We start from the raw sequence: 12,970 nt of genomic DNA, 5'->3' as shown, positions 1-12,970 counted from the left end.
GGGAACTAAGACTACCAATACCCGTATCAAAGCACAAAAACCCTTATAAACGCAGCCTCAAAGCATGATTGACACTTCCCCCTTTTTAGCCTAGAAACATAAGAAAGACTTAGGAAATTAGATTTCTTTCATAAAAAATAGAGATTGAAATCCATATTTTGCCTTTATATAAACACCTACTTTATATTTCTCCTAGCTAAATAGCTCCTTGTCTTCATAAATCAAAAAACAGCCAGGTAAAAAACCATCTCAAGTCTAAATGGAAAAGTTTGAAAGACCATCTATGCAACATTCCTTTTCAAAAGATGGGTAGAATGGTTGTTAAGCGTAATGTCTCTAAGTATTCTTTAACTTCTAAAAACAAAAAGGATTATATCTGATAACGAGACCTCGTCCTTGAAGAATGCCATTCCAGGGCCTTTATCCTTTCTTGCTCGGCATGTGGGGAGGACGAGGCCCAGAGCCCTCTGGTGCTTCTGTTGAGAGGGAAACAGGGGAGCGAGGGAGAGGCATGTGATCAGGGAAGACCGTGATATTTTTCGCCTCCAGATAATTTTGCAACCACTTCTCCTGTGGGGGTTTCTTTACTTGGAGAATCCATGAGAGAAATAGGAAATTCCTACATCTGATAGAACGTAGAGCTTCAAAAGCCACAGGGTCTTCAATAACCAGAATAGGGAAGTGAGGAATCGGGTTATTTTTCCTGATTAGGACATCATAGTCTCGTGGCTTGGGAGCTGTGAGTTCTTCATCTATATTAACCATAACCCGTTCCAATTCACCAAGAATGTCTTTAATGAAAACCTTTTTACATAATTTCACCACCGAATCCCTGTCCCTCTCAAAATACATTGCCAAGGCTAGAAACATTGTGGCAATATCTGAGTTGGCTCTTGTTTGGTCCTCATTCATAATGAAATCCCTCCCAAGAAATTTCATTACCGCTCCAGAAATCAAAGGGTTCTGTTGAACAAGAATACCTCTCAGCCTCTCGTCCTTAATCTCACCAACAAAGGCCATCTGACATTTCAGCCCCATAAGTCTGAGCATCGTATCCATTGTTGCTTAGCAGAAAGAAACTTAGTATTCCAAAATAGGACTCAGACTCTTCAAGCTAAATAATGAGCAATTACTAAATAGTAAATATCAAACATGGAGTGTGAATTTCAAGGCGCAAGATCATTAATATTAACCTTGCAGCCATCAAGCCTAGGGTACCACAACTGTCCCATCAATGCGGAGACATAAACTCATCTTTCGCAATTAGCCGTCAAAAGGCATTAATCGAGAAAGGAAGTTGATGTGTGATATCCAACAATAATGATTCATATGGTCACTGAAGCTCTCCAGCTAAAGGGGTTCGAATAATGGAAAATACAGCTATAGATGCCTAGAGAGGCTGAAATCTTAGAGGAAGGCTATCCTTACATTAATAATGTTCGCTTTATATCCATGCCACATATACTTAGATGAGCTATGAAATCATGTTTATAAACCTATACTTATTTTATGTGTGACTTATTCTTCTTCTAATCCTCAAGCTATTCTAGGCATGACATCGCGACAATAGCTAAATTTAGGTATAGCCCAGAAAGAAGGGAAAATGATACCAATTACATCACAAACTATCCATATGATTTAGAGCCTATTTGAGTAAGGTTAAAGGAGAAATTCCTAGAGGATTAATTAAATAATTGAATATTTAAACAATGGCTCTGAGGGTCTTGGATAAGTGGTTTGGAGGATTTGAGCAATTAGGGCTGACTATAAATCTAAAGATAGACTTGCTAGGATCCGAACTTATCTTGGTCATAAATAAGCTTGAAATATATGTGTGAATGTCTATAGATATGAATATATATATAAAACTTATACATGAAAATGTATTTATATATATATAGATATATCTTTCTCAAGGATATATATATATATATAGCTGAAGAAATATATGTGTGAATGTCTATAGATACATACATTTGTGCATGCATACATCCATACATACATACATATAATTGTATATATATATATATATATATATATCTATCTATATGTATTAATGTATGAGTGTGTGAATGTATTTGTATCTATGTATATATACCCACATACACATATATCTAAAAATGTATATATATACTATATATATTCATACATCCACATATATATATTAGAGAAAGTTTTGAGGTCGCCCAGATTCTCTTCATAGATCTGAATACAGAAATGAAAACTCTCTAGGTTTGCCTAGATATGTCTGTAAGATTAATGATTCTCTGAACTGCAAGGTTCAAGGGATGGTTTGAGTATGAAGCTAAACTGAGGTGACTAAGGTCTAGACATGTGAGATGAGAGGGAATGAAGATAGATCTTGTCTTAAGTTGGCAAAGACAGGAGCTTGATGCCATCAGCCCCCATGTTGGCAAGCTCATCTGCCCTTTAATTACCTTCCCTATAGATGTGATTAACTATAAACCTATCAAAACCTTTGCATAGGTCCATAGCCTTTGATAGCAAGGTATTAAGTTTCCAATTGGGCATGCTACCTTTTCTTAGAGCATTAACAACTATAGCCGAATCTCCCTCAATATCTAAACATTTAGCTTCAAGTTTTCTGCATAAGAGCAATCCTTCCACCAGGGCCAACAATTCTGCCCAGTTGTTTGTATTGATGCCAGCTAAAGAGGCAAGGGATGCTACTTCCTTTCCTTCCCAATTATGAACAACGCATCCTATCCCCGCTTGCCCTGGGTTGCCCCGGGCAACCCCATCAAAGTTTAACTTCAGCCACCCTTCACTAGGGGGCTGCCATCTGCATGTTGCTCTAGATCGGAGGCTGGCCAGAGGGCCTTCACCTACAAAGGGGGGAAAGGACAAGCCCTTCCATCATTTTTTAATCCTTTCATCCCAATAAGATATAGAAGCATTTTTAAGTGAATCTGAGGTGAGTCTATTATTCACAAGCTCGGTGACAGCTGACTCTATCTTATTGATGATTCTTAGGACATCTAGTTTTTCATTCTTAAAGATGCGCCTATTTCTTTCTTTCCATAGTTCCCACATTATGGATGATGGGAGAGCTCTCCATAAACCTTCAAAGAGACACCCACGCCTAAGGAGAGGCCAAGCCATGAGCATCTCTAAGATGGTGTTGGGGAAGGCTGCAGACCATTCAAGTTTATTGGTGAACCAGATCCAACATTGATGAGAAAAAGGACAGTTAAGGAGTATATGATTGGTGTCCTCCTCCTCTGTTTCACAAAGGGGACATCTACTAGGACCCTCATAGCCCATACGCTTAAATTTATCCATAGTGAGGAGTTTGCTTTGGATTGCAAGCTAGGAAAAAATGCCTGCCTTGGGCAGACAATTTCTATCCCAGCAAAGATTCAATGGAAGTTCTACCTTAGGTCTTAAAACTGCTTTGGATATGTGAGAATACCCATCCTTGGAATTGTATTCTCCTTTTAAGGAGCCTTCCCAAACAAGCTTGTCCTCATCATAACTTAGGACAAAGTTCCTAGAATTGAGAATTGACAAGAGTTTATGCTTGTCTTCCTCCGAGATGGCTTCATCGTCCCTTTCAATCCACTGCCATCCAACCCCTTCCTTTGAAGGGGAGAGATAACTATTTAACAGGGGACCTCTTTTTACTTCAAGAAGGGCCCGGGTAATCCCAAAGTCATGGATTTTTGCAATGGCTTTATATCCTCCCCAAGAATCTGACCAGAAGAGGGCTTTGTCCCTAGACCCTAGGTTCCAGGTTAACCTATCCAAGATGATCTTCCTACAATCAAGCATAAAATTCCAAAGGCAAGAACCTCTGGGAGGGTTGGGCTCCCTGAAGATTTGGGATGGATCATCTCCATTAAGGTACTTGAGGTTAAGTAATCTTGCCCTTTTGAGGTGTGGAAATCTGAATAATCTCCAAACCAGCTTTGCCCCCAACGCTCTACCTTGGTCTCGAAGGTTTTTGATGCCAATGCCACCGTCCTCTTTGGGTGAACATATCTTGTCCCAAGAAATGAGTGAGATTTTGTGATTGCTATCAGTTCCTTGCCAAAAGAAAGTTCTAAGATGCTTATTGATCTTAGCAAGTTTGGAAGAGGACAACCATTGAAGGGAAAGCTGGAAAATGGGCATAGCTGATAAGACCGATTTAACCAGGGTGGCCCTGCCAACCGAGGAGAGCCATTTCCCTTTCCAAGTGTTGATTCTAGATTTGATCTTATCCACTAAGTTGTCCCATAAATTAGAGGGTCTCCTACCTTTGTCAAGGGGAATGCCTAAATATTTGCAAGGAAGGGATCCTATACTAATTTCCAGGATTTTGCAGATTTCCTTTTCTAAAAGGGGGTCTATGTTGAACAAAAAGACAACAAATTTAGCTAGATTAACCCCTTGACCCGAGGCCATCATGTAGGAATTGAGAATGTTTTTAAAGGCACGAGCCTCCCCCATATCACCTTTCCCAAAAATCATTGTGTCGTCAATGAATTGCTGGTGGGTAAAGGGAGGGAGGCCACTGGTGATGGGAATACCTTGGATCTTCCCCTTCTCTTTGGCCACCGAAATAGCTCTGCCTAGGGCTTCAACCATAATAATAAAAAGGAAGGGAGACATAGGGTCACCCTACCTAAGCCCTCTCGAGCTACTAAAGAAGCCTTCCGGGGAGCCATTAACTAGAACCGAGAATCTAGGGGTGGATATGCATTCGAAGATAAGGTTGATCCAGGTTTTGGAAAAGCCAAAGGCCTCCAAGCATTTGTAGAGGAAGTGGCAATCAACTTTATCATAAGCTTTACTTATGTCCAATTTGATTAGCATGCTTGGTGATTTGTTAAGCTGAACCGAATGAATAGCTTCCTAGGTGATAATCACCCCATCATAGATTTATCTATCCATTACGAAGCTAGTTTGTTCCTTGATAATAATTAAGGGAAGGAGATTTTGGAGTCTGGCTACTAAGGTTTTAGTTAAAAGTTTATACAGAGTGTTGCAGAGAGCAATTGGTCTGAAGTCATTGAAGCTCTCTGGGTTTTCTTTTTTTGGGATGAGGGCAAGGAAGGTATTGTTGACTTCTTTAAGAATCTTTCCCGAGTTCCTTACCCCCTCCAAGGCCTCAGTGATTTTTGTTCCCATAAAACCCCAACATTTTTTTAAAAAGCTAGTGGGAAGCCATCCGGGCCCAGAGCTTTATCTGGATTCATCTTGAAGAGGGCAAATTTAACCTCCTCCACTGAGAATTTATTTAAAAGGATTTGGTTGTGGTCATTGGTAATAAGTTTCGGGATATTCCTAATGATATCGAGTTGGCCCTTAAGGTTAGAGCCTTCAAGATTGTTTAAGATATTCTCATAGAACTTAACTACTTCAGACGCCACCTTATCTAGTTCAGATAGAATGGAACCTTGGTTGTTCATAATCTTAGAAATTCGGTTGACCCCTCTCCTTTGCTTGGTGCTATTGTGGAAGAACTTGCTATTCCGGTCCCCATCATTCAACCAAGTCTCCCTGGAATTTTGTTTCCAGAAAATCTCTTCGTAGGATAGTATCTTTTCATACTCTAAGAGTAGGGCCTTCTCCGTAAGGAAAAGATGCTCATCCATCCCCTTCTCAAGTACCTCAGTGTTAACCATATTGAGATCATTCTTTATTAGGGTTTTTTTGTCAAAGATGTTACCAAAATTGGTCCTATTCCACGCTAAGAGCTTCCTTTTTATAAGTTTTAACTTCCTAGCTACAATAAACATCTTCGAACCTAAGAAAATAGAGCTACTCCACCATTCCTCAAGTAAGTTTAGAAAGTTGTCGTCTCTAAACCACATATTCTCAAATTTGAAGGGGCATTTTTTAGGGGCATTGTCGGATAATAAGTTTAATTGGAGTGGGAAATGGTCCGATCCAGATAAAGGGAGAGGCTCTGCCTTCAAGGAGTAATTTAGCTTTGAGAGCCCACCATAGATAAAGAACCTATCAAGTTTCTCTGCTATATTACAAAAACTAGGTCTTCTATTGTTCCAGGTAAAGGCATTCACTGCCATCTGAATTTCCAACAGGGAATTCCTATTGATCTAGAGATTGAAATCTACAGCTGAAGGGGGAAGCTTGCTACTTCCTCCTCTCTTATCTAAAGCTTTAGTGATGACATTAAAATCTCCACCAATTATACTGAGGTCGTTCGGGAAGCTTTTAAGAAAGGTCTCAAGTTCCATCCACACCTTCACCTTATCCTTGTTCTGGATGGGGCCATAAACATTAATTAGTTTTAATCTAAGGTTATTTTTATAGCTTACAACCTCTCCTCCTATCCAATTCTGCTGAATCTCTAATGGTGTGAATGAAAGGGTTCTAGAATCCCAAATGATAGCTAAGCCCCTTGAAGCACTTGTGGCCAGGGAATGATTTAGTTGTCTAACCCCTAGTTTTTGCTCAAAGAGAGAAATCTCAGATGAGTTCATTTTTGTTTCTTGAATTAACATTAAGTCAGGTTTAGAATCAGAGATACAATGCTTTAAGATGCGTTGTTTGTTAGGGGCATTCAATCCCCTAACTTTCCACATTATTATTTTCATGGCTCTATGGGAAGGAACTTCCCCTCCCCTACATTAAAAAGAGTAGATATTTTGGATTGACCTCTAGCCTCTCCATCCTTCAGTCTTAATTCAACAAGGGATCTTCTGCCCCTTCTTTTACTAAATTTAGCACAATCCAGAGAGTCTTTACTTTTAACAGAACAGAGAATGCCAAGAGTGTTAGGTTGCTGATTTTCCAAGTTCTCTGAGGCTATGAAGAGTTCATCTATTTCTAAGTTAACTCTAGTAATATTTACTAGATTATTAACGAGGAAATCCCTTTGTCTTTCCAATTCCTTATCATCACAGATTTTATCAACCAATTGATCCATGAAGTCGTTTACTACTTCTTCCCCTATATAATTTGCAATGATGTCCACTTCCTTAGACACTTGGTCACTCTCAAAAACTACAGTTGTAACAGGGTGAGCCCGTGGTGAAGCAAGGTAAGCCTCCTCCCCAAGAGAAGTCTTAAGATTTGAGATTGGGGAGAATTGTTGATAATGCCAAGAAGCCTTTTCTAGTTCTTGGGGAGAATTATCCTTTTCTTTGGATAGCGATAGGGTGATGAGATTCTGTAGAGGGGAAGTTTTTGAGGAGTTCATTATCTCTAGTGGGGTAAGAGAGCCCAATGGTGACATATTTGTCATACCGGGATGTTCTTTCTGGGGGAGCCCTTCACAGATTTCCCCCTCTTCCAAGTTACTAACCCCGAGAGAAGGGTCACCTCTTGGGGGGATAACAAAGGGAAGTGGTTGGGGCAAGGAACATAGGGTCTTGATTGGGGATTGATGACACAGAGACATGGCTGGGTGATTAGTGCTAGAATTATTAAAACCCTTAATGGAGAAACCCCCCCAATCCACAAATCTAATTGGAGCTATTCTCGACGCATAGATTGATTTAGGGAAAGCGTTCTTAAAGGGAGTCTTCCTTGGTCTTTCAAATTCAAAAGGACCATTGTAGAAGGGTAATTCAAGGGATAAACATAGATTATCATAACATAGTGTTACTAGTTCGATGGTTTTAATGTTCATATTCATGTTAACAATCAAAAGATGGTTAAAGAAGCTTAAAGCTGACTTTTTAACTCCTACAAATTTACCTATTTTGTTCCCTAAAATACTTAAGAAATCATTGTTTCGTAATTCAACCAGAATTTTTTCGAGTGATATAGCTCTATTGACCATGTATGAATTTGATTGCGAAGGATGAAAGAGGGTTTGCCATCCCCAACAGTCAAACCCTAAGCCCATGAACTCTGATAAACCCTTATTTAGCAATGAATTTCTTAAATTTTGATTACTGCAATCAATAGCTAAGAACTGATCAGGAAGGATGTCAATTTTTACCCGGTTATTGAGAGAAGATGCCACCCAGTTAGCAATTTGTTCAGTCGGGATCCCCCAACCTTTCCATCAGACAAAAAACATTCTATCGTTGCAATGCATTTGATACATATCTATTGTTTGGGAATCAATATCAATGATTATCCCACTGAGGCTGGCTTTGGGTGATTTGCCAGCGAACATTTTAGTAACGGGAGCCGGGGGCCTGTTTGTCCAGTTAGGTTTTACAGAACCTTCCTTCCACCCAAGTTTGGGATTTTGTTTAAGACAATTTGATTGCCCTTCTACCTTGTTATTTCGGTGCCTTACCGACTACCAATTTCATTCCCTACCTTGGAGCGAAGGAAGGGGTGCCCTAACCGAATCAACCAGTGAGTATTTTGTTTTTGTGAAAAAAGCTTCTTGCTTGATGATTCGATATTTTACTCCGCTCATCTCGTTTGCCCTAGCATCACTAGCCAGAACTACAAAATGATTTCCATAGCCCTGATAAACACCTCGCAGTGGAAAGGGATGTTCGCAAAGAGAAAGAGACTTGATTCTACTTTTCGCATGCTGAGCCATCTTCTCAATTACTGTCGAAAATGTAGCCTATCCAATAATTGATTTATTAAATAAATTAACCCTATCTCAATTATTAATTAAATATTAATTATTTAATTAATTGCGACATTTTCCTTAGTTAAATAATATTTATTATTTAATTAATTCAATTCTTATGATTAAATAAAATTATTTTAATTATTTAAATTAATTAATTATTCTTCCAAACCCCTAAATTCTAATTCCAAATAATTCTATCTTATTTCATTTCATTTTCCCCAAATTTGAATTTCACCTAATTTCAATTAATTTCATTTCATCAAATTAACATTTCACCAAATGTGAATTTCAGTTAATTTCATGTGCATTTCAACATTTGAAAGTCCAAATGCAAATCCAAATTGAAAATGAAAATCAAATTTAATTTCAAAATCCTACAACAAATGCTAAAATAAGAACTAATTGATCAAATTAGTTAACTAATCAATTAACTCATCAATCATCCTTTTTCACTTTCAATCAACTTTTTCTAACTAATCCATCTAATCAGTCATCTCTTCAATCAATGCAGTCATATCTCAATCAATTTAGTCAACTAACTGGTCTATTCAGTTCACTATCCAATCTATCTAGTTGAATCCCCAATCAAATCAACTAACAAGTCAATCAATTTTGTTAACAGATCAATCTATTGAGTTCACTGATCAATCAATTTTAGTTATCTGTCAATCAACACTTGAGTTCTATTTCTCACCTCCTTTGTGTTGAAAATCTATAAACTCGACCTCTTTTCTCAAATCAATCTAGAATCATTGAATCACAGTCTTCGAAATAGTTGTCTAATCTATGCAAGAAATCAGTGCAATACCTGAGAGCCACCTACACCAACAACAATGGAGAAGAGCAATGGAAGCTTTGTCAAATCGATTTAGGGACTCTTAATTAGATTCATTTGTTTATTATTCAATTGATTTTGCATCATTCCATTGTAATTTAGGAGTAATATTAATTAGATTAGAGTTGTGATTTTCTCTTTGATTTTTGATTATGCAATTTACACTTATTTTACCCCTAGATAACAATATATACATACGTATATGTATATATATACATATATACATACGTATATGTATATATATACATATATACATACGTATATGTATATATATATACATATATATATACATACATATACATACATACATATATATGTGTATATATACATATGTACATATACATACATACATACATATATACATATATGTGTGTGTATACATATACATATACATGTATACATGCATATCTATATATATACATGTATATCTATATAGATATACATGTATATATATAGATATGCATGTATACATGTATATGTATATGTATACACACACATATATGTATATATGTATGTATGTATGAATATATGTATACACACACATATATAAATAAATATATACATATAAATATATGCATACATATAAATACACACACACATGTATATATATGTATATATACATATGTGTGTGTATATATGTATATATATCTATGTGTATACACATATGTGTATACATATATACACACACACAAATATATATATATATATAATTGTTGTCCAAGCATAAATCCGATGTTTAGTTGTAATAGAGGAGTACTAGTCATTTGTTTAGCCATTTATAATTGTGTTGCAAAAAATGACTATAATTTAGTCATTTTTAGTTGTCATGACTAAAAGTTTTAGTCGTGTAGTCATTTATATGCCAAATTCTACTAGTGGGTCTTTCCCCCAAGCAGGCTTGGGCAGGCTTGGGGTCCCCTTTAAGTCGCCAAAAATGTTGACTAAATTCTTGTCAACCTTAGACAAATTGATTTACCGATCTGAGATCAATCTTCACTAGCTAAAACACTACTAAAACTTCCATGAGAGCCCTAAAACCCTAAACCCAAAGGCATTTTTGTCTTTAATCCTTCTTGAGCTCTAAAATTCTATTTTTATGTTGACCGGATTCATAGGTCAAATCACTTAAACATACTGGCTAAAGGGTCTAAGTCTGTGTTGGGACCGATCCCCCCCTTTTTCTCTTTACTGGCAAGTAAAGCTTAATGGATTTCGCCCTTTCACGAAGTGGGGGACTTATTATTTTGTTCCACCCACGAAATGGCAAAAAGGCTAAGCATTTCTCTATTTTGCAAGAGCATTAGGGAATATTCCACTCTTCCCTACGAAACAATGAAGTGAAAGACAAAAGCCCATTGTGGGGCCCCCTCCACAAAGTCACAAAGTGGATGCAGCAACATAAAGGGCTATCGCCATTTCAGAGCGATTAAGGCCAATACAACATTCAAAGCTTCAAAATGGTGACAATGGCCACCGTGAGGGGAAATGATATTGTTGTTTCACAGCGATGGTTATACAAAGGGTTTTCAAGGCCGCGAAATGGCGATAGCTTTCACGGTTTCACAAAGAACATAGGCGTTGACTTTTCAACACCCATGAAGCAATGAAAGAGAAATGTGGACCGAGCCCACCATGTCGGATATCAACAACCATTAGATCATCATAAAATCCACATCGGATGGACATGTTTTAATCTTTAGTTGGGCCTAATGAGCAATTACGTGGCATCATCTCATGCGACCTCCATGATTGAATGACTAGGATTCAAATTTACAAGCCATTAGAATTTTGAACCTCTCTGCAAGGTGGTTGTCGACTAGATGGTTCACAACTGATTGCATACTTGGTTGGTGTCTAATATCAAATTAGATTTTAGTCCAACCACCGATATTTTTTTCCTTAACTCTATATTTGACTATGTAGGACAATTTTAGAGACCACCTCAGACTCTTTAATGCAGATTAAGGACTTTTGTACTCTACAAGTTCACTCAATACATCTTGCACAGAGTTTTCCTCTTATCTGCAGAGATTTTGTTTATTCCCAGATATGAAGGATATTTTCAAACATTGCATGCATGCAATCAGATCATCTTGTTGATTTGATCCTTCTTTCTGATATTTTGTAACCTAACGCTAGTTGGGTTAGGGTTTCTTAATTATAATCAATTTTGGTTATGCCTGAACTATAAAGGCAATTTTGTAACCTTGTTACAAGGATCTGCTTTCTTTCTTCTATAGATAACTTATGTAGTTTTTATCTATAAAGTTTTCTTGCATTCATATGAATAAAATTTACTTATTTTTCCTTCATCTAGTTCTCACAATTTGTGTATTTTTCTTACCTGGTTGTCTGAATGGATTCTCATTAGCTTTCCTTGGCTTAGTGACTGTGTTGATCCCTCTATGAATGTTGTTTGTGGATTGATACAATCCCTCTCTTCATCCTATATACTTTCAACCTTCACTCTTCTTAAGGCACTAAGTAGAATAGGATCTTGTGCATGCCTTGAGTGGCTTTGTTTGTGTTTTATGTAGTTATAGGCAGGGAGATCAAATTTCAATCTAGGTGCAAACCTTGTTTCCATTTCAAGAATTCCTTCTTCCCTCTTTCCCGCATAAAATCAATAGAATAAATTTATATGTGTTGGGTTGGTCCAACACCTATATCAAATTGATAAGGAAGTTGGCCTTTTCTAGAGACTTAACCTCAACAATGCAAGGCCCTAGACTTGGAAGTTGTTTCAATGTGTCACAGTGGTGCAGGAGCACCCTTCTAAACTCTTTCTCTTTCTTTGTTTTGTTGGTTTTATGCTTCTTATGAAGCCATTGTACATAAAATAATGAGCCATGTGCTCATAGGTCCTAGTTAGGGTCCTAGTGGAGATCTTAGGGGTCATGAGTCAAGATTGTGATTTTCTTGAAAATGGAGGCTATGTGTGTCCTTGAAGTGTTTAGGGGTCCTTTATAACATGGTGGTGTCCTTAGGTTGGCCCAACGTGGGTCTAGGAGTCATAAAAAGTAACATTGGGAAAGTTGCTCAAAAGTTGCAAAAGTTGCATGACAACTTTTAAAAGTTGTCAAGCAAATTTTCCACCATGATGTCAAGTTCTTTACGTTAGCATGCAAAACCCTAGTTTGGGCACATAGACCAAGGCAAAGGTGGTATAAGTACTTGCAAACCCTAAATTCATGGGTTGGATGTCAAACATTGTACGACCCTAGCAAAGAGATCGGACTGAGACTATAAAACTATTACCAGTCAGTTTGAATGAAGGAAACAAGCAAATTAATGGATTGAGATACGTCCAAAACTGTGTGGTTTGTCTTTCATGGTGTAAATACTTTCATTTAAAGCAATTGGTTTAGGTTTTTACTTGCAGATTGAGTGAGTTTGTAAACAGTTTGTAAACTGTCTTCTTACTGTCCAGTTTTGGACAGGATTGTGTAAATGAAGTCTTAACTCCATTCCCCATTGTGGAAACACCATGAAACCATGGGGAATGAGAGCGAAGACCCTGTACTATAGTCCCATGCAAGCAGGGCCCTTAAAAATGCAAGAAGGCCAAGCAAAGACCTACTCCTAGACAAGACTAGATAGTGCCCGGTTAGGAGAGG

General features: G+C 37.5%; 1 protein-coding gene across 1 annotated transcript in view; it reads right to left on the bottom strand.

Annotated features, from left to right (window-relative positions):
- Window positions 1–2,430: 2,430 nt before the first annotated feature.
- LOC131859802 (uncharacterized) overlaps window positions 2,431–12,970 on the bottom strand; it is a 30,851-nt gene continuing 20,311 nt past the window's right edge. Inside the window, exon 2 of the mRNA XM_059213887.1 lies at window positions 2,431–2,846. Coding sequence (XP_059069870.1) covers window positions 2,431–2,846 — 416 coding nt within the window. The remainder of the gene's footprint in view (window positions 2,847–12,970) is intronic.

This window comes from Cryptomeria japonica, chromosome 2, assembly GCF_030272615.1.
Source record: "Cryptomeria japonica chromosome 2, Sugi_1.0, whole genome shotgun sequence".
Taxonomy (NCBI): Eukaryota; Viridiplantae; Streptophyta; class Pinopsida; order Cupressales; family Cupressaceae; genus Cryptomeria; species Cryptomeria japonica.
The sequence above is the reverse complement of the archived record's forward strand: the minus strand, read 5'-3'. Positions and strand labels throughout refer to the sequence as shown.